This window comes from Microcaecilia unicolor, chromosome 9 (assembly GCF_901765095.1).
Source record: "Microcaecilia unicolor chromosome 9, aMicUni1.1, whole genome shotgun sequence".
NCBI lineage: Eukaryota > Metazoa > Chordata > Amphibia > Gymnophiona > Siphonopidae > Microcaecilia > Microcaecilia unicolor.
Window position 1 is genome coordinate 45,581,065 of NC_044039.1, and position 24,943 is coordinate 45,606,007.

At 43.3% G+C, this 24,943-nt stretch overlaps 1 protein-coding gene across 2 annotated transcripts in view; it reads right to left on the minus strand.

Moving 5' to 3' along the window:
- The window catches only part of B4GALNT3 (beta-1,4-N-acetyl-galactosaminyltransferase 3), a 378,744-nt gene that overhangs the window by 171,651 nt on the left and 182,150 nt on the right, over positions 1-24,943 (minus strand). For both annotated transcript variants that reach the window (XM_030214008.1, XM_030214009.1), the window contains exon 3: positions 9,974-9,999. In XM_030214008.1, coding sequence (XP_030069868.1) covers positions 9,974-9,999 — 26 coding nt within the window. The remainder of the gene's footprint in view (positions 1-9,973; positions 10,000-24,943) is intronic.

Here is a 24,943-nt window from a genome sequence, read left to right on the forward strand (position 1 = left end):
AGGTCTGTGTCTCACAAATGGCAAGAAGGATTTAATCATGAATTCATAATGAATGTGACTGTTGGACAGACTGGATGGACCAGTCAGGTCTTTATCTGCTGTTACTTACTATGTTACTATGTAAAAGAAGCTAAAAGTATTGGCTGAAAAGGTACGGACTTTAAATCAGACATTGATTTTGTTTAAAAATCCCATGTTGGAAGCCCAGACCAGATGCATTCCACGTATTTACAAAGGTGGAAAGAAGAGCAAACAACAGCCAATATGGTTAAAAGGTGAAATGAAAGAGGCTGAAAGGATAGGAAAAAACCTAAATGAAGAAAATAAGAGGCAACATAGCATTGGCAAGTTAAATTGATAAAGAAGGCTAAAAGAGAACATGAAGAGAATCTTGCCACAAAGACAAAAACTCACAGTAACAACTTTTTCAGGTACATCAGAAGCAAAAAGCCTGTGAGGGAATCTGTGGGACCGTTAGATCATGAAGGAGCAAAGCAGCACTTAGGGAGAACAAGGCCATAGCAGAGGGACTGAATGAATTCTTTGCTCCGGTCTCTACAGATGATGTAAGAGATCTTCCTTTACCAGGAATGGCTTTCAAGGGTGATGACGTGGAACAGACTGCCACTGGAGGTTGCAGCAGTCATTTTGAGATTGGAGCTGGCATGGGCAGGAGAAAATGGAGATTGTTCCTGCCTCAACTAGCTGCTAGACCACCGGAATGGTAAGGTAAGACCAAGAGGACCCAAAGGGTTGTTCCAGGAAGGGGGCTTCTTCGGTCTGGGGGGGGGGGGAGAGGGAAAAAGAGAGGGAAGAAGTGGGAGCTTCTTTGGTTTGGGGGTGCAATGGTGGAGGAGGGAGGGTGAGAGTGGGGGCTCTTTTCATTTGGGCACTGGGCTGGTTTTGATTTTGACTGAATCTGGGACTGAAATTCACAGCATGGTTTCAATTTCAGGTGAAACCGAAAAAACAGGTTTCAGTTGCACTATATTTGGTGCTATTTTAAGCCCAATTCAAAATGGGCAAAAGGATGTTATTGTTTATGCTAGTTGTGGATTAAGACTGTCAAAATGTAATGAACAAAATTATAGTACATTTGAATTAGAAATTCTTGCTCTCAAGTGGGTCACCATAGAGAAGTTCAAGGAATATTTGATGTACCGCAAGTTCACTGTAAGAACTGATCATAATCTGTTGCGAACTTGGAAACAGTTAATGTTGGTGTCATAATACAATGCTGGATAGCTCAATTATCTGAGTTAAATTGTTAAATCTCTTATAAACCTAGATGTAACAATGCCAATGCAGATGTTCTGTCCAGAATACCCTCTTCTTTAGAAGATGAAATTGTTTCAGAAGAAGAATCTGAGTAATGCAATATGAAATTATCTGTGGAAACAAGAAAAATAAAACCTTAAAATAACTTTAGCTAAAGTAAAAGCTGGGCAGATTTCAGTACAGTCTGTTGTTCCTGATTATTCCTGAAAGTATCTTGAGAAGTTGCAACAGCAAGATGAAGCTCTACAGGAAATTATTATAGCAATCAAATTAAGCACCTAACTTAGGAAACTGATCTAGACAACAAAAGAAATTATGGGGACAACAAAACTGGTTGGTGAAAATCAATTATCTATGCTAAGAGAGTAATGAACCTAGAGATGGCAAAGTGGGTCTGAAAACACACTAAAAAGCACCAGAAGAAGTTATTACTAGGTGAATATGATTCAAGATGTGCTTGGATAAAAACCTGCAAAAGTTGTGCACTAGAAAAGATCGTATGCCTAAAGAAGGAAAGGGAAAATGGGACTTGATATACCGCCTTTCTGAGGTTTTTGCAACTACATTCAAAGCAGTTTACATATATTCAGGTACTTATTTTGTACTAGGGGCAATGGAGGGTTTAATTAACTTGCCCAGAGTCACAAGGAGCTGCAGTGGGAATCGAACTCAGTTCCCCAGGATCAAAGTCCACTGCACTAACCACTAGGCTACTCCTTTGAAAATTTTCCTTTGAAACTATTAGTATAAGATTACTTTGCATTAGAACCTGGCTACAATGAAATGGATGTAAAAAGACTGGAAGCAGTGCAAAGAAAAGCTACGAAAATGGTATGGGATTTACACTGTAAACCATGCGAGGAGACACTCACCGACCTGAACATGTATACTTTGGAGGAAAGGAGAAACAGGGGTGACGATACAGATGTTCAAATATTTGCAAGGTATTAATCCGCAAACAAACCTTTTCTGGAGACGTGAAGGTGGTAGAACTAGAGGACATGAATTGAGGTTGAAGGGGGGCAGATTTAGGAGTAATGTCAGGAAGCATTTTTTTTCATGGAGAGGGTGGTGGATATGTGGAATGCCCTCCCGTGGGAGGTGGTGGAGATGAAAACGGTAATGGAATTCAAACGTATGTGGGATAAACACAAAGGAATCCTGTTTAGAAGGAATGGATCCATGGAATCTTAGTGGAGATTGGGTGGCGACGCTGGTAATTGGGAAGCGAAACCGGTACTGGGCAGACTTCTATGGTCTACACCCTGATCATGACTAAATAGATAGGGATGGGCTTGAGTATAAATTTTAAGGGGCTTCAACGTTAGCTTCAGAACTTTTAATACAAGAACAGTGTTGGGCAGACTTATATGGTCTGTGCCCTGAGAATGGCAAGGACAAATCAAACTGGTATATATATAAAGTATTGAATATCAAGTAAAATGAGCTTATCTTATTGGGCAGACTGGATGGACCGTACAGGTCTTTATTATTATTTGTTATATTTGTATCCCACATTTCCCACATATTTGCAGGCTCAATGTGGCTTACATAATACCGTGAAGGCATTCACCAAGTCCGGTATGGGACAAGTACAAAATGTTGTAGTGGGATAGGGAAGATAAGATTCAATCAAGTTGAGTTTGAGGTATAAGGGTTTGTTAACGTCCAATACGATCTTTGATAGTGAAGTGTTGAGTCATTTAAGTTGGGTCAGTCGGATATGCCTTTCCGAATAGGTGAGTCTGCCATCACTTACTATGTTAAATGAAGAAAGTGTTAATTATGACAGACATATTCACCCATTTTACTCTAGCTGTCCCTACTTGGAATCAATCAGCTAGAACTACTGCCTAAACCACAGTGAAGAATTATCCACTATGGTTGTCCCACCAGAATATATTCAGATGAAGGTAGAACCTTTGAATTATGTGATCAAGCAGTTACATAAACTTTGTTATGTTTAAATGATTTTATTAACTTTTTCATTATACAGGACGCATATCAACATTGCCAAAGAAAACTCAAATCGTATACACTTCACCTCTATTAACAACTAAACTCTTCAGATAACTAACCCCCCTTTGCTTCCATCCCCCCCCTTTCCCTAATTCTACCCTTCCCCCTCCTCCCCCCTTCCCCCCCCCCAAAAAAAAACCCTCCCTTCCCCTTAGAGGCAGTTCACTTTAATGACTGTATTAACCATGTCCTTTCTATTCTTTTACATGTTCAATAAGTGTCCTTGGGCCCTGGGTGTCAAAGTGTCCATGAATGGGCCCCACCGACGTTGGAAGCACAGCTCTCTGGCGGGGAGTTGTTGTTTTACTTCCATTCTTTCCAGTCTCATGAGTTGTATCATTTCCCCCCTCCAAGATTGGTATAGAGGGGGTTTTGGAGACAACCAAGCCGTTAATATACCTTGCTTGGCCATGATTATAGCCCGCAACGCGAATTCTCGCATGCCCAACGGGATTGGGCCACTCACTTACAACTTTCCAAATATCATCTCCGGTTTTGGTTGCCAATCCGTATGCCAAATGCTTGAAATCCATTTCAAGAGTCTGTCCCAGAAGGTGCGAGTCCTTGGGCATGTCCAAAACATATGTCCAAGGGTAGCTCCCTCTGCTCCACATTTCAGACATGCCCCATCCGGTGACAGCCCATGTAAAAGGCCCGCCTTGGTGGTATATGGGCTCTAAGTGCCACCTTGTATTGCATCTCCCAATGTCTTGACAGGTGGGTTATCTTCCGCAGTCCCAGAATGTGCTCTCTTATTGTTTCAGCTGTTATTGTCACATTCAGCTCCTCACTCCACATTCCTGCCAGTTTCCCAGTGTCTAGCTCTGAGCTGATATCTTTTATATGTCTAAGGTGGAATGTGAGTGGTACCTTCTGCTGGGCTCTGATGGAAAATGCTTCCGCCAGCTCCTCCTGCACGTCTTCAGTTAGAGAGTCCCAGGGCAAGCTAGATATGTAGTGTTTCAGCTGATAATAGTAAAAAATGTCTGATGGAATTAGCTGAAAACTTTTCTGCAGCTCACCAAAGGGTTTGATTCTCCCTTCCTCTGTCAGCACCTGTATCGTCAGACCTTGTCGTTTCCACCTCTGGTAGGCGCTGTGTAGCTGCCCTGGTTGAAAATCAGGATTCCCACATATGGGCAAATACGGTGTCGTTTTTGCTTAAAAATGATGTAGTCTGCAGACCCATCTCCAAACCACCCTCGCAGTTGTAAAGATTCCTGTGGCCTCAAACTCATTTCGGGTGATTGATGTTGGTGCATATAGCAAGTATCCAGGATGCACATTTTGTAGCACTGATGTCTCTAGTTCTGTGGCCGAGAAAAAGCTGTTTCCTCTAAGCCAGCCAGTTATGTGGCGCATGCCACTTGCCACTGTTAAGTGTCGTATGCTCAGGAGCCCCAGACCTCCATATTCCACTGGGGTTTGTAAGATCCACAAAGGTATCCTGGCCCACTTCCCCCCCCCCCCCAGAGAAATCTTTGGATGGCTCGATTCAGTATTTTTTCATCTGTGGGTGTGAGGAATAGCGGGAGCACCTGGAATACATAAACCACCTAGGCATAATCATCATGTTTATTATAGCAATGCGTCCCATCAGTGACAGTGGGTAGGCATGCCACAATTGCAGTCTTGTACAAGTATCCCCTAACAGCTTGGAAACATTTAGGTTACACAAATGTGTTAAATCCTTTGGTATGCAGACCCCCAGGTATCTGAACTCTCTTTCCGCCCAATTCACCTTAAGTTTTTGTTGCCATTGGGTCCCTTCCCCTTGCACCATCATGGCTGTTGATTTTTTGAGATTCAGAGTAAATCCCGAAAGCAAACTATATCCCTCGATTGTTTGTAACAGTATAGGGAGTGACCTATCTGGGTTAGTAGTCAAAATCAGCACGTCATCAGCAAAAGCTAATACTTTTATGTCATGAGCTCCTATCCTTGCCCCTTGTATCTCCCTTTCCAATTTTATTGCTCTGAGTAGTGGTTCTAGTGATATTATGAATAATAGGGGCGATAGAGGGCATCCCTGGTGTGTCTCTGTGTTGATCTGGAAATTTTCACTTTTCACCCCATTGATAAGGATCTCAGCTGTTGGTCCTGTATATAAAGCATTGATGGCGTCATAGAACCATCCTTGGAATCCCATGTGTCAAACATAAACTCCCAGTCCACTTTATCAAATGCTTTCTCCGCATCGAGGCTCAGGAGTAGTGCTGGGACATTATCACTTTTACTAGGGGCCATTGCTAAAAGTAGTTTACGAACATTCCCTCCTGCTTGCCTTTGTCACACGAATCCTGTCTGTTCTTCCCCTATCAGCCTTGGCAGTATCTGGGCTAACCTATTGGCCAGTATCTTCGCCAAAATTTTATTATCTACATTAAGCAATGATATTGGTCGATAGGCGTCTGCCCGATCTTCCGGTTTACCCGGCTTCAGCAGCAGTGTGATTAACACTGTGTTTGCATAATGGGGGAACCTTCTATTCTGCACCACGTCATCATAATAGGCTCCCAGGGTGCCCAAAGAGGTCTCTAGTAACAGTTTGTAGAACTCCCCTGAAAACCCATCGGGGCCCGGTGAAGAAAACAGCGCCAGTCCTCGGACTATTTCTTGGAGTTCCTGCCCTTGTATAGGTTCATTCAGCTGCCTAATCTCCTGGTCCAGCAAGCGAGGGGTGCCCAGGCCATTCAAATAAGTACCCAAGGAAGTCTCTCTGGGCCTTTCCTGTTTCTGATATAGCTGGGAGTAATATTGCATGAATATTCACCTGATATCCTCACTTTTAGTCCTCAGCACCCCCTGACTATCTTTCACCGCTGTGACCACCCTATGGGGCTTCCAGTTCGTCACCAGCTTCGCCAGGAGGGGGCCTGTTTTATTGCCATACCTTTGTAGCCTATATTTGTGATAGAACATCGCTCTCATGGTTTTCTCATGTATGTGTGAATTAAGAGCTACTTGTGTTGTTTTAAGCCTTTCCCAAGTTACCTTGTTTGGGTTGCTCACATATTCAGCTAAGCTTCTGAGGATCCATTCATCCTGTGCAGCAGGAATGGATCCTCAGAAGCTTAGCTGAAATTGGGTGGCGGAGCAGGTGGGGGGAAGAGGGGTTGGTGGTTGGGAGGCGAGGATAGGGGAGGGCAGACTTATACGGTCTGTACCAGAGCCGGTGATGGGAGACGGGACTGGTGGTTGGGAGGCGGGAAATACTGCTGGGCAGACTTATACGGTCTGTGCCCTGAAAAAGACAGGTACAAATTCAAGATATGAGTTTATCTTGGGCAGACTAGATGGACCATGCAGGTCTTTTTCTGCCGTCATCTACTATGTTACTATATTGCCTCTTTGCCCTGTTTAACTGCATTTCCAGATGCACGATGGCCCTAGCTATCTTTTTATTCCTCATTGTCACATATGCTATCAAATCTCCTCTCAGAACAGCTTTTGCTGTCATCCAATACAGGCCAGGGTTATCTATATGCTGTTTATTACATTTTGTATAATCTCCCCATTTTTGTTTAATAAATTAGGAGAAGTCTTTGTTCTTATATAGGTACCCTGGGAACCTCCATCCCCTGCCAGTTTGATAATAGCTGGGGGCCTCCACATCCACCCACACTAGACTATGATCTGATATCTTTTCAGGACCTACCTCTGCTTGTATTACTTCCGGGAATAGCTCTCTGCTCACCATGATATAATCAATTCTAGAAAGGGTCCCATGCGCAAGTGATAGGTGGGTGAAATCCTTTTCACCTGAGTGCATCACTCTCCAGGTATCCAGCACACCCAGTGTGCGCATAAACATTTGCAATGCCTTTGCTCTATGTCCTCCCTGCATTGCCCCTTTAGGTGTCGAGCAGTCTTGTTCTGGGTCTGCTACAAGATTTAAATCACCCATTACTATTAACGGACAGTTGAGAGTGGCACACTGCCGTATTAATGTTTGATAGAAGGTCGGGTCATATACATTTGGCCATATACACCTAACAACGCTATTTCCTTCCCCTGCAACCATAACTTCACTAACACATAACGACCCTGTGTGTCTCAGGAAACTAATTCCGCCTTGGCAGCCACACTCCTCCTGATCAGTATCGCTACCCCTCTTCTCCGCCCATCTGTCGAGGCTGAGAAAACCTCTCCCACCCATGACCATTTTAACTTTGCATGCTCTGTCTCTGAGAGGCGAGTTTCTTGTATGCATGCTATATCCGTCCCATGGCGGCATAAAGCCGCAAGTATTTGTGCCCGCTTTACTGGTGATATTATCCCTCCCACGTTCCAGGACACAAAACGTGTTTTTTTTAACTTGTGCCATGTGATATTACAACGTGTCCCAAGACCCCTTCCTTTCCTTAATACTTCTCCCTGGGGACCCAGCCTCCTCCCAGGTAAATGTAGTTTGAAGTGTCCCATTGTTATCTAATGCCCACCGTAGCATTTTGGATAAGGTGAATGTGCCTCGTTCTGTTGGTCCATTTCCATCCCCCAGTATCCTCCTCATTGCCTCTTTCTGTCCCTCCCTTTCCCTAAGCCTCCCTCCCCCCCTTCCCTTTACCCTCTCCTTTCACCCCAATCATTCTGCGAGATTGCTCGCAAAATGTGTCTCCCTTTAGAGGCGAGAGGCCCCCGCTCCCCAGCGCTCATTTTAACATCACATTTTAACAATCCACCATCTTTAAGATATAACCTTAATATGTAACATGACAGCTCACCATAGCAAACATACATCTGTTCAGCCTTCCACTACTAGTCCTTTGTCTGCAAGGAAGGAGTGAACTTCACCCATTTCTCCTGGAACAGTACTTTTAATCGTGCTGGGTACATCAATGCAAATTTCATGTCCTTTTTTATTAACCAAGAGCACAGTGGGTGAAATCCCCTCCGCTGTTCCTGAACAGATTGAGAGTAGTCCTGAAAAATCAGAATTTTGTGACCATCATACTTTAATTCCTCTCTCCTTAAGCGAAAACGTCTCATAATTTCTACTTTGTGCCTGAAATTAAGCACTTTCGCCACTGTCACCTTGGGGCAGTTTTTTGCATCAGCTTTGCGGCCCACGCGGTGCGCCCTTTCTACTACCAGCGGGCCCCTGAAGTCCGTTAGCACTAACTCCTTTGCCAGCCAGGCCTCAAGCCAAACTTCCAGATTCTGCTCCGGTACTTGCTCCGGGATGCCCACAATTCTTATGTTGTTCCTCCTGGAACGATTTTTCAGGTCTTCCAGTTTCAGGGCTTGCGCTGCCACCTGCTTTTTAAGGTGTTCTATATCTGGGGCCTGCGAGTGAGCTTCATCCTCAAGCGTCGAAACTCTCGCTTCTAGGTCCCCTGTTCTGATTCCCAGCCCATCTAGGCCCGTTTGAAAAGTCTCTAGTTGCTGGGAAAGCGCATTCCAACGCGGATCCATAGCTTTAATTACTGCTGCTGTTAATTGCTCCAATTGCTCGTCTGTAAAGGCAGGGGCTGGCGACGCTACCACTTCCGCCATCTTAGGTTCTCCACCCCCTACCTTGCTCTTCTCTTTCCGCGCTGATTTCTGTGCCATCTCGGAAGGCGATTTTTGTAAATACTTTTCCATAAAGTGTACGCTGTTCACTAATGTTTGTGGTGGTTGTTTCGTGTTAATTTCTCATCTGTGTGCGCGGGGGGCCTCGGAGCCAAGTTCAGCTGCTGCCGCTCGGCTCACCGCATCACCGGAAGTCTCGTTACATAAACTTTATAATATGACAAAAAAACAAACCACATTACCAACCATAGGGTAATGAGAAGTACAAATGCTTTAATCAAACATGCATGTAATGTTAAAAACCCTGTCATTGAAAAGAAAGGGAAAGGGTCTGAACATCATACAGAACTGACATTCGCATATAATAGTTACATCCACACAGCAACTGGTAATTCACCATTCTTCACCCTGGGATTTGCACTTCAAGACCTCTTAAAATACCATGGAAGACCTGGATGACTGGGTCAGGAAACAACAGGAAAAATTACAACTTGCCTGTAAAACTGCAGAAGAAAACCACAGAGGCTTGGTAATATGGAATTCCAGAAGAAAAAGAACAGTGTTGCCACAGATAAACAGGGCCTTTGAAAGATGTAATTCGTTATTACAAACCCGACATGGCCACATTTCACTCTCAGGCTGCACCCGGGGCACAAAAATACAGCAAATCCCAGTATCTAACACAAAGACTTTTTCAGTAACAGAATAAACAGCAGTATGAAACTGCTCTCATAGTACCTCTCACACAACATTACAACAGTTTGATACTGCTGTTTTATTCTGTTACTGAAGAAAACTTGTATTTGACAAGCTCCTATGCTAACTTCTCTGCCATTTTAAGTAAAGGCCTTTTTCTCAGTGTGTGCCAATTTCACACGCCAAAACTAGCACAGGACACTTTTTACTCTGACTTAGTAAAAGGGCCCCTTATAGTTGATTTTCACCAATTTTGGAGAAAACATTTTTCCTGAGAAACTTGAGCTGCAAAGAAAATTGTTATTCAAATAATAAGCTTTATATCATTCATATATTGATATCAAAGAAAATAAGCTCACTTGCTGATTTGTAGAGAGATTTCTGTGAAAAGAGAATTGTATTATTTAAAAAAAAACTTATTACACAGAGTTAAATTTGAATTTAAGCTTACAGAATTATAACTTACATTTAATGGTTTGCTGTCAGCATTATCTGTAAAAGAAGAAATTTGGGTTAGAGATATTATTAAATAAGCTTTTACTTAAAATTATAATAATTCATTAAAATAAATTTAAGTATGCTCACCTGATATTGGTACTGTTTGCAAGAACATCTACAGAGATTCCAAGCTACCTAGTTACACACTGGTGATTTTGGGATAGTACCGGATTTATGACCAGCCCATCCTAGTGCATTATGGGACTTGCAGCAGTTATTTCAATGGGCAGGATCAGGCACTAGAAATCCCACACTGCTTTGGGATGTAAGTGCCAAACCAGGCCTAGCCCAAAAGTCTCTGCTCAAAACTAGGGGCCCGCGGTAGCCAGGCGGTAATTCCAATTTGGTGCAAGTTGGACACGTGTAGGCACCTATGCGCCTTAGTAAAAGGGCCCCTAGGTAACTTGGCATCTCTACATTTGTAACATCATTGTTCCTTTTATATTAACATAGTATTATTGTTTCATCTATTATTTACTGTGGGGTCAGTATTCAGCTATCGCTGGTGAGCAAAATCCACGTTATTCCTAAATATTCAAAGCCGGGACCTCTAAGTGCTTCAGCTTTAAATATCTGGATATTTTAAAGCCAGCTAACATATTGCCACTTAAATCGATATTCAGCACTTAAGAGGCCATGGGTTACTGCATAAATATAGGACAGACATTTGGTCCCATTTATGCACTAATCCTGACTGCTTAAGTGCTGAATATCAGCACTTAAGTGGCCAAGTGCTGACTCCACCCCAGAACACCCCCAAGTTAGCTGGCTTTATATTCAGTGCTAACTGCAATATTCAGTGGCTCTTAGCCAGTTAAGTGCCGCTGAATATTAGCAGCTAGTCCTGACCAAGCAATTTAACCGGTCAATAGCTGGCTAAATCATTCTGAATATTGGGCCCTGTGATTACAGTTTGCCTTGGTTATATTTCCTTCCTACCTACAGGAGAACCTTTATTTTTATGTTTAACAAAATTACACAATTTTCAAAGAAACTGAGAGTTTTTGAATTTATGTGCACACACTAAGTGTTGAACTACAATTAAGAGGGAAAACTTGGTAACCATGATATATAATATTAAAAGTATTCAAAATATATTATGGTTTCAGGACCTGGTGACTCTTTACATAAGCCTAGTGCTAAAAATCAGAGTTAAGCTGTTAACTTCTTTTCCCCATCTTAAATCTGCCCTTGTTGCCACCCATTTTTTATGTTCCTAAATTTAAGAGTGTAGAGACATTTTGAGTTAAAATTTGTGCAAGTCACATTCAGCCCTAGCAAATTTTCAAAGAGGCTAACCTAGGAGCAGAACCAGTGGTGTGCTGGTGCCGGCTCGCACCGGCTCGCAAGAGCCGCTTGTTAAATTTTGACAGCTCTTGCGAGCCGGTTGTTGTTGGGGCGAGCCGGCTCCATTGCGGGAGGTAAGCATGGCAGGAGGGCGCCATCACAGGCTATGCTTACCTCCCCTGCCGCTCCGAAGCATATCCAACCATGTCCTTCGCTCCCACCCTCCCCTCCCGCTCACATCCGTCTTTTTTTAATTACCTCCGTCAAAGCGCACGCCATTTAAAGCCCTGCTGTGTGCTGGCAGTCTCCAGGATTCCCCTGCTTGCTTCGGATGATGTTCGTGCCTTAGTCCCGCCTTCGCGAAAAAAGGAAATGACGTCAGAATGAAGGCGGGACTAAGGCACGAACATCATCCGAAGCAAGCAGGGGAAGCCTGGAGATGGCCAGCATGCAGCAGGGCTTTAAATGGCGCACGCTTCGATGGAGGTAATTAAAAAAAGACGGAGGGGAGCGGGAGGGGAGGGTGGGAGCGAAGGAAATCTTTGGACATGCTTCGGAGCGGCAGGGGAGGGAGGAGAATCACTGGATTGGTAGAGGGGGCAGGGGAGAGACTTGCTGGGCATGGATGGGTAGAGGGGGGCAGGGGAGAGACTTGCTGAGCATGGATGGGAAGAGGGGGGCAGGGGAGAGGCTTGCTGGGCATGGGTGGGTAGAGGGGGGCAGGGGAGAGACTTGCTGGGCATGGGTGGTAGAGGGGGCAGGGGAGAGGCTTGCTGGGCATGGATGGGTAGAGGGGGGCAGGGGAGAGACTTGCTGGGCATGGATGGGTAGAGGGGGGCAGGGGAGAGACTTGCTGAGCATGGGTGGGTAGAGGGGGGCAGGGGAGAGGCTTGCTGGGCATGGGTGGGTAGAGGGGGGCAGGGGAGAGACTTGCTGGGCATGGGTGGGTAGAGGGGGCAGGGGAGAGACTTGCTGGGCATGGGTGGGTAGAGGGGGGCAGGGGAGAAAAGAGAATTGCTGGGTATGGATGGATAGAGAGGGGGCAGGGGGAGAGAGGAGAGTTTCAGGACATGGATGGAGGGGAGAGCAAGAGAAATTCTGGACATGGATGGAGGGGAGGGAAGGGAGAGAGAAGAAATGCTGGACATGGAGGGAAGATAGAGGAAGGAGATTAGATGAGGGAAAAGGAAGTGAGGAGAGAAACTGCACATGGATGGAGAAAATAGGCAGAAGCTGGATCCACTGTACAGTCAAGTCTGCGGAGGACCAGAAATGAAGAAGAAAGGAGGAAAGAAAAGAAATAAATGGAAAGGAAGCCCTGGAAACGGAGTCAAGGGAACAGATAGAGAGCAGCAGAATCAGATAACTGGACTAGCATGATCAGAGAAACAAAGTCACCAGACAACAAAGGTAGAAAAAAAATAATTTTATTTTCATTATAGTGTTTGGAATATGTCCACTTTGAGAATCAGGTGCTGAAAATTAAAAGTTTATATTTATTTACTTATTTATGGCATTTTATCCCATATTAAATATGAATTAGATTGGAACCTGGGATAATTTAATTTTTTTTTTCCTGGAGAGAGTAATGTGTTGGCCGCCCCCCCCCCCTCCCCGGGGTATAGCCAGCTCTGCAATTTTTTTTGGGGGGGTGCAGAGGTGGGTGGGGGGTGCCGAGGTGGACCAGGGAGAGAGCCTGTTGTTAAAAATTTACCAGCACACCACTGAGCATAACTCTCAAAATTAGGAGCATAAATTCTTTGAATATCAGGCCCTATGTTTTTTTCACAATACTTATGCCCCAAATGTATTTCAAGTTCCAGGTTTATTTGATATTTTATTTATTTGATATTCTGTAAATCAATACTGTATATCTAAATGGATGACAAGGTATGATGTAAATTGAAATGAAAGCAGGAGTCGAACATGACAAGAATGCAGGAAAATTAACAGGAGACAAGGTTACAATCTAAACAAAAGAGGACCATAAGGGATAAGAAGAGACAGATGACTGGGTGCAAGACATATAACTCTGTGCCAGCAAACTAAAAACAGATGAAGGAGTGGACTTATATCTGTGGAAAGTCCTGGGGAAAAGGACAAGCTTTAAAGGAGGACTTAACTATCTTTAAAAATAACTCTGTTTTGATGTAGAGAGGGAAGTTGTTCTAATGTTTTCAGAGAAGAACACTGCAGCAGGTGTACCCTGTGGCATCAAGTTGGAGGGGACAATCAAAAGATTATAATGAGAGGAGCAAAGAGAACTCTGTGGAAAGAATGGGAAGTGAAGGCTGGAAAGAAATAATGGCAAACCAAATTAAAAGACCTGGTAAGCAACACCCAAGATCATAAAGTGAGTCCTATAATCCAGTGCTTCTCAAACCTGTACTCGAGGCACACCCAGCTAGTCACGTTTGCAGGATATCCACAATGAATATGCATGAGAAAATCTGCATATAGAGGAAAGCAGTGCTAAACACAATCACAGTGCTCAGATATAGAGAACGGAGAGACATGATCATACTTTTTCATAGAGAAGAGAGGTCTAATTGCTATGTTTTGCACTAGCTGGAGTCTTCTGATGTGCATGATATATTGAATTGCAATAATATTTTTTGCAATTGATCAAATGGACGCTCATTTGTTAGGGGGAAAAAGAATGCCATTTGTGTACTGGACCCAAGCATAGACAGGTCCCTAAGGGATATAGGAGGGGCCTGGTTTCTAGAGGACTCAACTACATGTATGAAAGTTTAGAGTTATGGAATGCCCAGAAGATTTTGTACCCTCAAGACCGAGATTACATTTGCATATCCAGGCCACACGGTACTATGTCAAGGACTGACTAATTTATTATTGCCAGTTATCCAAAGGGCCAGTCCTAAAATTCAGGAGGAAACCATGGAGCATTCCAGGGAAACACTATTCCACTACCAAAAGTTTAGTTATGTACTACAGATGCCGCAAGGATGTGCCGAATTATTTGCAATAAAAAAATACTTGAATAAAATTTTGTGTTGGAACTCCACATCTATGTACAGCTTATTATCATCACCATATTCAAGGAAACAACATCTTGAATCCTGAATATTAATCCTTCACCCCATTGCAAGAGGGAGTCAGGATAAACCCTGGTGTTAGGTATGAACCCCTTGGGACATGCCTGGGAAAGGGCTATGCTTACATAGCACAACTGTGTTCTCTACCATAAATGACAACAGCTTTGGTTTCTTAATTCTTTGGAGTCAATATTCAAAAACTCACTCTCTGCATGAAGATGAGAATGATTTATCTACTTAACTTTATGCCCAATACTCAGTGATCCTATCCATTTAGTTAGGGCTGTTGAATATGCAAGCCTAAACCTAAACAGGTAACTAATCTGATTAAAGTTAGCACTATTATTGATAAATTTATCCAATCGTTGAATATTGCCCTGCCCCTGAAATACTCTTACCCCTTCTTATACTAAACAGATCAATTTTGGATGGACATTAACTTGTCCATTTAAAATTTGAATGTTTAGTGGCCCACAAGTTTTTTTTTAACCACGTCTATGCAGTTAGCATCAAATACTGTAGCATAAGTGTTTTTGAACATTCACTTGTCTGTAAGTATTAGGTTCCAGTTTTGAAAAATAGTTTTTCACTCACCATTACAGGCCACTAGAATAGGTGAGAAAGTCATTAGTTTATCCATTTTACTTTAAGCTAAATAAGTCAGTTAAGTTGGAGGAAAATCCCAATTGAGTTTGAGAAAAATAATTAGGTTCAGAAATTGGCACACTACACCTGTTATCTGATTTTGGCCAAGCAACTGAGTGTCAGTTTGACCTGGCAAAAACAAAAAAATCTGACATAACCCTTTTCTTGCAAATCTATCCATCAATGTAATAGCTCTTATCTTACAAGTTATGAGACTCTTTTACAAAGGTATGTAAGGGCTTAACACGTCCATCACATTTTCCCACCTTTTTGCAGGCTCAATGTGGCTTACAAAGGTCTGTTATGGCATCGCCATTACAGGGTCAAAGATACATTTGGTGTTACAAAAGATCAACGAAAACAGAGGGGAACTAACAAACAGTTATGGAAAGGCGTCATTCAAAATCAAGGTGGAGTGGTGAAGTGTTGTAGTTAAGCTATGGATTCTCGTGGTAAGTCTTGTCAAAGAGATAAGTTTTCAGAGATTTGCGAAAGTTAGTTATTTCGTTAATTATTTTCAATTTTGTTGGTAGTGCATTCCACAGCTGTGTGCTCATGTAGGAAAAACTGGTTGCATGTCTTAGTTTGTATTTTAGTCCTTTACAGCTGGGGAAGTGTAGATTGAGAAATGTGCAGGCAGATCTTTTAGCATTTCTAGGAGGTAGGTCAACGTGGTCTAGCATGTAGGTTGGGGCATCTCCATAAATGATTTTATGAACTATCGTGCATATCTTGAAAGTGATCCGTTCTTTGAGTGGGAGCCAGTGCAGTTTCTTTCTTAGGGGTTTTGTTTTTCCAAATATGAGTCTGGCTGCGGTGTTTGAAGTTTGAAGTGTTTGAAGTTTCTTGATGGTCTGTTCTTTGCAGCCAATGTAGAGTGCGTTGCATTAGTCCAGGTGGCTTAGTACCATTGATTGTACTAGGTTGCGAAAGATGGATCTTGGGAAGAAAGGTTTTACTCTTTTAAGTTTCCACATGGAGTAGAACATCTTCTTAGTTGTGTTCTTCACGTGATTTTCAAGTGTGAGATTTTGATCAATGGTGACTCCAAGAATTTTCAGTGCATTTGAGACGGGGAGGGAGACATTTGGCGTGGTTATGGTGGTGAATTTACTTGTATTGTGTTGTGAGGTGTTGTATTGTGTTTTTTCTGTGTTGAATTTTAATTGAAATGCATCCGCCCAGGAGTGCATTATTTGGAAGCTTTGATTGATCTCGTTGGAGATTTCCTTTAGATTATGTTTGAACGGGATGTTGATCGTAACATCATATGCATATATGTATGGGTTGAGGTTTTGATTGGCTAGTAGCTTGGCTAAGGGTATCATCATTAGGTTGAAGAGGGTTGGTGAGAGGGGGGATCCTTGGGGGCCTCCGCATTCGGGTATCCATGGGTTGGATATAGTCCCGTTCGATGTTACTTGGTATGATCTTGAGGTCAGGAATCCTCTAAACCAGTTTAGAACGTTGCTTCCCACTCCATAGTATTCTAAGATATGTAGTAATATTCCTTGGTTGACCATATCGAAGGCACTGGACATGTCGAATTGTAAGAGGAGTATGTTGTTGCCAGTTGCAATTGTTTGTTTGAATTTATTTAATAGAGTCTCTAGTACTGTTTCGGTACTATGGTTCGATCGGAATCCTGATTGAGATTCGTGCAGAATTGAGTGTTTATTTAGATAGTTTGTAAGTTGTTTCGTCACTACACCCTCCATAAGTTTAGTTATCAGCGGGATAGATGCTACTGGACAATAGCATCTTTACACCTTTAGGTAGAGGAGTGAGTAGAATGTTACCTTTATCCTTTGGGAAGAGGCCATTTTGTAGCATGTAGTTGATGTGGCTCGTGAGGTCTGTTTTGAGTTGTTGAGGGGCAGATCTTATAAGGCTGCTGGGGCAGATGTCTAGTTTCATTGCGACTTGGTGTATTTTCTAAGCAATTGGGAAATGTCGTCAATCGAGAGTGTGTCAAAGTTTGTCCATGATCGGTCTGCTGGATCATGCTTCCCAGGTATTAGATCTAGGCACTCAAGGAGGTTTGCATAGTCATTTGTGTTGATAGGTATCATGAATCGTAACTTTATAATTTTCTCTTTGAAGTAGTTCGCAATATTGTTTGCTGATGGGGTGTCTATGTTATTGGAAGTAACTGGTGTGGTGTTTAGTAATTTGTTTACGAGTTGGAAGAGTTTGTGTGTATCCTTGAAATCTGGTCCAATTTTAGTTTTATAGTAAGATCTTTTAGTTTGTCTAATGGTGTATTTGTATTTTCTTTGTAATTGTTTCCAGTCGTTAAGTGCGGAGTTGTCTTTTTTTTTATTCCATGCTCGTTCTAATCTTCTGACCTGTGTTTTTAATTCTTTCAGTTCTTCATTAAATCATGATATTGAGTTCTTTCTGTGTGAGGTTCTGGTTTGAAGTGGTGCTATATTGTCTAATATGATTCTACATCTGTTGTCCCATTCATAAAGAAATTGGGGTGATTCTGTTGGTGCTGTCCATTCATTAGCGGGTGTATTTTGCCTCTCGTGGTGTAGGTTATCTGTTCTTGTTTGAGTTGAGAGTCTTTTGTTCGCCAGTGAAGGGAGAGGTTTGCTTTGTAGTGATTGGACCATGGTATAGCTGTCCATATTGTATCTGTTAGTGCGAGATTAAGATCTGATGAGAATTTGTATGTAATGATGTCTAGTGTGTGACCTTTGGCGTGGGTGGGTTGCATATTTGGCCAGTGGAGTTCCCAGAGTTGAAGGAAGTCCTTGCATTCACCTACGTCCATTAGGCTAGTATCCTGAAGGTGAAGGTTGATGTCTCCTGCTATAAGAAGGTTTTGGGTGGAGACACATGCGTTCGATATGAACTCCATAAAATGTGCTTGACAGTCTTGCCAATTTCCTGTTGGCCTATAAAACAAGATAAGGTTTAGGTGGTCACGTAAGGTTGCGTGGTTGATTCTAACTGAAGCTATTTCAAGTTGGGGAAGTATGGATTCGGCTGTTGTTGTGACGGTGAATTGGGATTTATAGATTATAGCTATGCCTCCTCCTCTTTTTCCATTCCTTGGCACACGCTGAAAACACGCAGTAGAAAAATATTTTCTACCACGTGGCGCTCACCCAGCGGTAAACGGCAGTAGAAGTGCGCTGCATGCCTACTGCCCGGGTAGTGCATGAGACCTTACCGCTAAGTCAATGGGTAGCAGTAATGTCTCAGGCCGAAAATGGACATACACTAGCCCAGCACACACCCAAAAAATGAGCTCGCACTGCCGCAGGCCCCATAGTTTGCAAGACAGTGATTGTGTATTTGTTCTGTAACAACAGCTGTATTTTCAATTAATGTTTATGACAGTTCTATGCTAATTTCTGTATTGTATTTTGAACATTTAATAAAACATGTTACACCTTTAAATAAAATGCTAATTAAAATGTTTGAAATGAACTGAAAAAAGAATGCTCAGAATTTGGGGAAGAATTCTGAAAAAAAGACTCAAAAATAAATACAAAATTTTCCTATATATTTCTATTGTCTATTTTAAGCAAATGCTTTATTTTGCTTAGCTTGGGTGAGTCCTGATACATACAAGGATATGGAAATTTAAACTGAAGTGTACATTAATAAGTAGAGATATGACAGGAGGAGATTAAGGTTAATGCATTAAAGTGGATCTTTGCTGCAGCCTCAAAAGAAAAAACAAATATTAAACAAACAGGAAATTGACGTAATCTGTCACCCTTAGGAAAATACAAACTATGTGTTCATATTTGGGATTTTTATGGTATCATATCATTTTTTAAACAATTCAATATTTTTCTTAGCCATACCTTCTAAATTCTTAACAGGACCAAAGAGCAAAAGGCCTTTATTTTTACAGAAGTCAATTAAAACTATGCAAAACACATGTCAGAACGTAAAAGTCTGCAACAAATCTTTAAAAATAAAACCCAGTTTGATCAAATTTTGGCAAACTCTTGCATCAGAAGAATGAAGTCATTAAAAAAAACCAAACAGTTCTACCATGGAGGGAAACATCGCGAAAGAAAAAGCAGTGATTTAGAAATACAAACAGCATCATAAAATAACTATAGCACATATTTATTTATTTATTTATTTATTGCATTTGTATCCCACATTTTCCCACCTTTTTGCGGGCTCAGTGTGGCTTACAATACATTGTGAATGATGGCAATACAATTTGTTACAATTCGATTATGGGTTACATTGTGAAGAGTTATGGGAAGACAAAGTCAAAATATCATTAGGGGAATAGAGCAATGGAACGTAACAATGGGAAAAAGATAGGGCGATAGGACAATGGCGAGAGAACATTCAGGTATAACAATTTATCTGTGGGTAGAGTTTTAAGTGTGGTGAAACTACGGGGAAAGAGAATTCAGAGGAGAGTGTATTGATGCATTTCTATTAGTGTGTATGGACTTCATGTGTTTTGATCCTTGCGATAAATTTTATCAAAGAGATGAGTCTTTAATAGTTTGCGGAAGTCGGTTAATTCATAGATCGTTTTCAGGTTGCGTGGTAGTGTATTCCAGAATTGCGTGCTCATATAAGAGAAGGTTGATGCGTGCAGTACTTTGTATTTTATGCCTTTGCACTTAGGGAAGTGGAGATTGAGGAAAGTTCGGGATGATCGTTTAGCGTTTCTGGGTGGCAAGTCTATTAAATCAGACATGTATGCAGGGGCTTCACCGTGAATGATTTTGTGAACTAAGGTGCATACTTTAAAAGTGATACATTCCTTGAGTGGGAGCCAGTGTAGTTTCTCACGTAAGGGTTTTGCCCTTTCGTATTTTGGTTTTCCGAAGATGAGTCTGGCTGCTGTATTCTGGGCTGTTTGAAGTTTCCTCAGTATTTGCTCTTTGCAGCCCGCGTATAGTGAGTTGCAGTAGTCCAGATCAGGGGCGTATCTGAACTGCGGCGGTAGGGGGGGCCAGGGCCAGAGAGGGGGGGCACATTATAGCCCCCCCCCCCCGCCGCCGCCCGCCGCCGCCGCCATTGCCGATCCCCCTCCCCCCAGCCGCTGCCATTGCTAACCCTCCCCCTCCGTTGCTCGCCTACCTTCGCTGGCGGGGGACCCCAACCCCCGCCAGCCGAGGTCCGCGTCCTCCTGCCGCTGCCGGCTGCCTTTGGTCCTTTCATTCTTCCATTGAAGCTGGCGCCGACGAAAAAGTTTCTTTTGAATCTGACGTCGCTGCACGTTGCACGTTGTACGTGCAGCGACGTCAGACTCAAAAGAAACTTTCGTCGGCGCCAGCTTCAATGGAAGAATTAAAGGACCAAAGGCAGCCGGCAGCGGCAGGAGGACGCGGACCTCGGCTGGCGGGGGTTGGGGTCCCCCGCCAGCGAAGGTAGGTGAGCAACGGAGGGGGAGGGTTGGCAGCGGTAGGGGGGTCCAGGGCGAAATCTGCGGGGGCCCAGGCCCCTGAGGCCCCACGCAGATACGCCCCTGGTCCAGATGACTGAGTACGAGTGATTGCACTAGGCTGCGGAAGACAGATCTTGGAAAGAATGGTCTTATTCTTTTCAATTTCCACATGGAGTTGAACATCTTTCTGGTTGTGTTGTTCGCGTGAGTCTGAAGTGTGGTGACTCCAAGGATTTTTAAGGTTTCAGAGATTGGTAGATTTAGTTTAGGTGTGCTTATAGCGATAAATTTCTTCATGTTGTATTGGGAGGTAAGTATGAGGCATTGAGTTTTTTCTGCGTTCAGTTTCAATCGAAATGCATCTGCCCAGGTATTCATGATGTGTAGACTTTGGTTGATTTCGTTGGAGATTTCTTTAATGTCTTGTTTGAAAGGGATGTATATCGTTACATCATCGGCGTATATGTATGGGTTAAGGTTATGATTTGATAGAAGTTTTGCCAAGGGGATCATCATTAGGTTGAAAATAATTGGTGAGAGGGGGGATCCTTGCGGTACTCCGCATTCAGGTGTCCATGCAGTAGACGTAGTTGAATTTGATGTGACCTGATATGAGCGTAAGGTTAGCAACCCCCTGAACCACTTTAGGACATTGCCTCCGATGCCAAAATATTCAAGTATGTGTAATAGCATTCCGTGGTCAACCATATCAAAGGCACGTGACATGTCAAATTGTAAGAGGAGTATCTTGGTGCCGGTTGCAATCATTTGTTTAAATTTGGTCATTAGGGTAATTAATACTGTTTCCGTGCTGTGATTTGACCGGAATCCTGATTGGGCATCATGCAGTATTGAGAACTTGTTGAGATAGTTTGTGAGTTGTTTGGTTACCAACCCTTCGGTTATTTTGGTTATTAATGGTATAGATGCTATTGGTCTGTAGTTAGTTATTTCGTTTGCGTTTTTCTTTGTGTCTTTGGGTATTGGGGTGAGTAAAAGTTTTCCTTTTTCCTTTGGGAAGAGTCCGTTTTGTAGCATGAAGTTTATGTGGTTTGTTAGGTCTATTATGAATTGTTGAGGAGCTGATTTCATGATGTTGTTTGGGCAGATATCTAGTTTGCACTGGGATTTGGCGAATCTTTTGAGTGTTTTAGAGATGAGGTCTTCTGATAATAATTCGAATTCGGTCCAGACCCTGTCTGCTGGATGTATTCTGTCTTCTGGGTCTAGACAGTTTAGGAGTGTGGCGTATTCAATAGGGCTGGTGGATATTTTAAGTCTATAGAGGTCAATATTCAAAGTGATTTAACTGGCTAGAAATGGCTCCTGGCCAGTTAAATCAAATGTTCGGTGCTAACCGGTCATGTGCAGTGGCACTTAACTGGATGCTGCCATTGAAAATATCCGGTTTGTGCCCAACTCGAAGCTAGGCTATTTGGCGGGCTTTCCAGGGGCAGAGTCAGTACTTGGCAAGTGCCGATAATCAGCAAAAGGAATTTGTGTTAAAAAAAGACTGTCAGATTGTACATAAGTATTGCCATACTGGGAAAGACCAAAGGTCCATTAAGCCCAGCATCCTGTTTCCAACAGTGGCCAATCCAGGTCACAAATACCTGGCAAGATCCCAAAAAAGTACAAAACATTGTGATTCAGTTACTGTTATGTGACTTTTTTCTAAATCTTTTTCTATTTTTATTTCACCATGGTTCCCTCTCTGGGAGAAATTTTGGGGGTTGGTCCCTCTAGACTTTGCCTAGTTGCTCTTACCTGCTTCTTGTGCTGCGATTCCAAGTGTATCCTGTTATATTATGGCTTTTCGTCTCCTCTGTCATCTATGGAAATTCGGCCATGTTTCATCCGCCTTGAAAAATCACTATTGGCTACCAGTGACCTATCATATTCACTTTAAAACACTTTTTTTTTTTTTAGCTTTCAAAGCTTTTCATCAGGGAAATCCCTTATATCTTTCATCACTGACCATACCATATGCCTCAGTGCATGTCTTACAATCTATTAACGATCACCATATGCTACCAGGACCACACTTTGCACAACTAGAGATTACATGTCAGAGTGCTTTTTTCTTTGTTGCTCCTCAACTTTGTAATTCACTACCATTTAGTATACTATGAGGAATATAAGGGTGAAAGGGAGAATGAAGGCACATGGAGGAACGAGGAGGCTCGAGAGGGAGGGAGACTGGATAGAGAAAGGAAGGAGTCTTTTCCCCTGGGGGATTGGAGAAAAGGAAAAGACTACAATTCCCAGCAGCCCCTGAGTAGGTCCCATGGTAGAAAACAGGGACTTCAATCCCCAACAGCCCCCAGAGGAGGTCAGGAGAAGGGCAAGAGAAGGGAGTTGGAAAAACCTGTCCCAGAGAGCCAGGATGAGGGAAGGCGTTCTGAACCTACCCAATCAAGCAAATGGAGAGCAGCTGAGCAATGGGTGTGGGGAGGAACCTATGGACTGGCAAGGGGAAGAAAAGGGGGAGGAACTAGAGCACGATGAGCTGATGGAGATTGCTGCCCTGACTAAACTGGAAGGAAAAGAGGTGAAACAGGAGAGGGCTGCTCGGGAGGAGAGCCTGGTAGAAGAAGGGGAAAGGTGGCTATCTCACAAGGGGAACTGAGAGAACAGGTTTACCATGGAATGGTCATGCGGGTGGTGGTCAGGGTATAATGCTGGCCTGGTTGGGGAGGGACCTTTGCCACTCTCCCTAGGTTGATTTCTTTTGAAAGGGAGAGAGGAGTGGTGGTTTTGGTCATAACTGCTATACATGAACTGTTGGGAGTTTGAACCCTTTCTGAACTGCTGTGTTTGGGGAATTGTTTTGCATAACTGCTTACATGAACCACTGGAGAGTTTGAACCCTTTTTGATCTACCATGTTTGGAAAATTACTTTGCATATCTGCTATAGATGAACTGCTGGGAGTTTGAGCCAGTGGTGTGCTGGTAAATTTTTAACAGGTTCTCTCCCCGGTCCACCTCGGTGCCCCCCCCCCCCCACCTCTGCGCCCCCCAAAAATTGCAGAGCTGGCTATAGCCGGGGGGGGGGGGGCAATGCATTACTCTCTCCAGGAAAAAAAAATTAAATGATCCCAGGTTCCAATCTACTTCATGTTTAATATGGGATAAAATGCCATAAATAAGTAAATAAATATAAACTTTTAACGTTCAGCACCTGATTCTCAAAGTGGACATATTACAAACACTATAATGAAAATAAAATTATTTTTTTCTACCTTTGTTGTCTGGTGACTTTGTTTCTCTGATCATGTTGGCCCAGTATCTGATTCTGCTGCTATCTATCTGTTCCCTTGACTCCGTTTCCAGGGCTTCCTTTCCATTTATTTCTTTTCTTTCCTCCTTTCTTCTTCATTTCTGGTCCTCCGCAGACTTGACTGTACAGTGGATCCAGCTTCTGCCTATTTTCTCCATCCATGTGCAGTTTCTCTCCTCACTTCCTTTTCCCTCATCTAATCTCCTTCCTCTATCTTCCCTCCATGTCTAGCATTTCTTCTCTCTCCCTTCCCTCCCCTCCATTCATGTCCTGAAACTCTCTTCTCTCCCCTGCCCTCCTCTACCCATCCATGCCCAGCAATTCTCTTCTCTCCCCTGCCCCCCTCTACCCATCCATGCCCAGCAATTCTCTCCCCTGCCTCCCTCTGCCCCTTCCATGCCCAGCAATTCTCTCCCCTGCCCCCCTCTGCCCATCCATGCCCGGCAATTCTTCTCCCTCCCCTGCCCTCCCGCTCCCATCCATGTGTAGCGATGTCCTTCGCCCCACCCTCCCCTCCCACCCGTCAGTTTCAATTACCTCCCTCGAAGCGCCACATTATTTAAGGCCCTGCTGCCCGTCTCCAGCTGCCTTCCCTGCTTGCTTCTGAGTTTGCACCCTTAGTCCCGCCTTCGCGGAAAAAGGCAATGACGTCAGAATGACACCAGAAGGCGGGACTAAGGGCGCGAACTCCTCAGAAGTAGGCAGGGAAGGCAGCTGGAGACGGGCAGCAGGGCTTTAAATAAGGCGGAGCTTCGAGGGATGTAATTGAAACTGACGGATGGGAGCGGCAGGGGAGGGTGGGGGCGAAGGACATCGCTAGACGTGGATGGGAGCGGGAGGGGAGGTAAGCATGGCGCCCTCCTGCCATGCTTACCTCGTGCAATGAAGCCGGTTCGCCCCGAACAACAACTGGCTCGCAAGAGCTGTCAAAATTTAACAAGCGGCTCTTACAAGCACATCACTGGTTTGAGCCCTTTTTGAGCTACTTTGTTTGAAGAATTGCTTTGTATAACTGCCTTATATGAACTGTTGAGATTTTAGAACCTTTGGGTTGTTTTTTTGTTTTTTAATACTATGCTGTTGAACTCCTATGCTTCTTGAGAAATGCTGTGGTGGGAACTACCTTTGGAGGAGCAGTTGACACAAAGGAATTACAATAAAGTATAATGATCTGACCTTGTGGATTGCTGTGTGCTCTTTAGCAGTTGATTACAGCGCACAGCTCAGCTAAAGGGCCATCTTAAATTTGCTGTTCAGAGAACACAGCCTGAGAATAGTAGAGT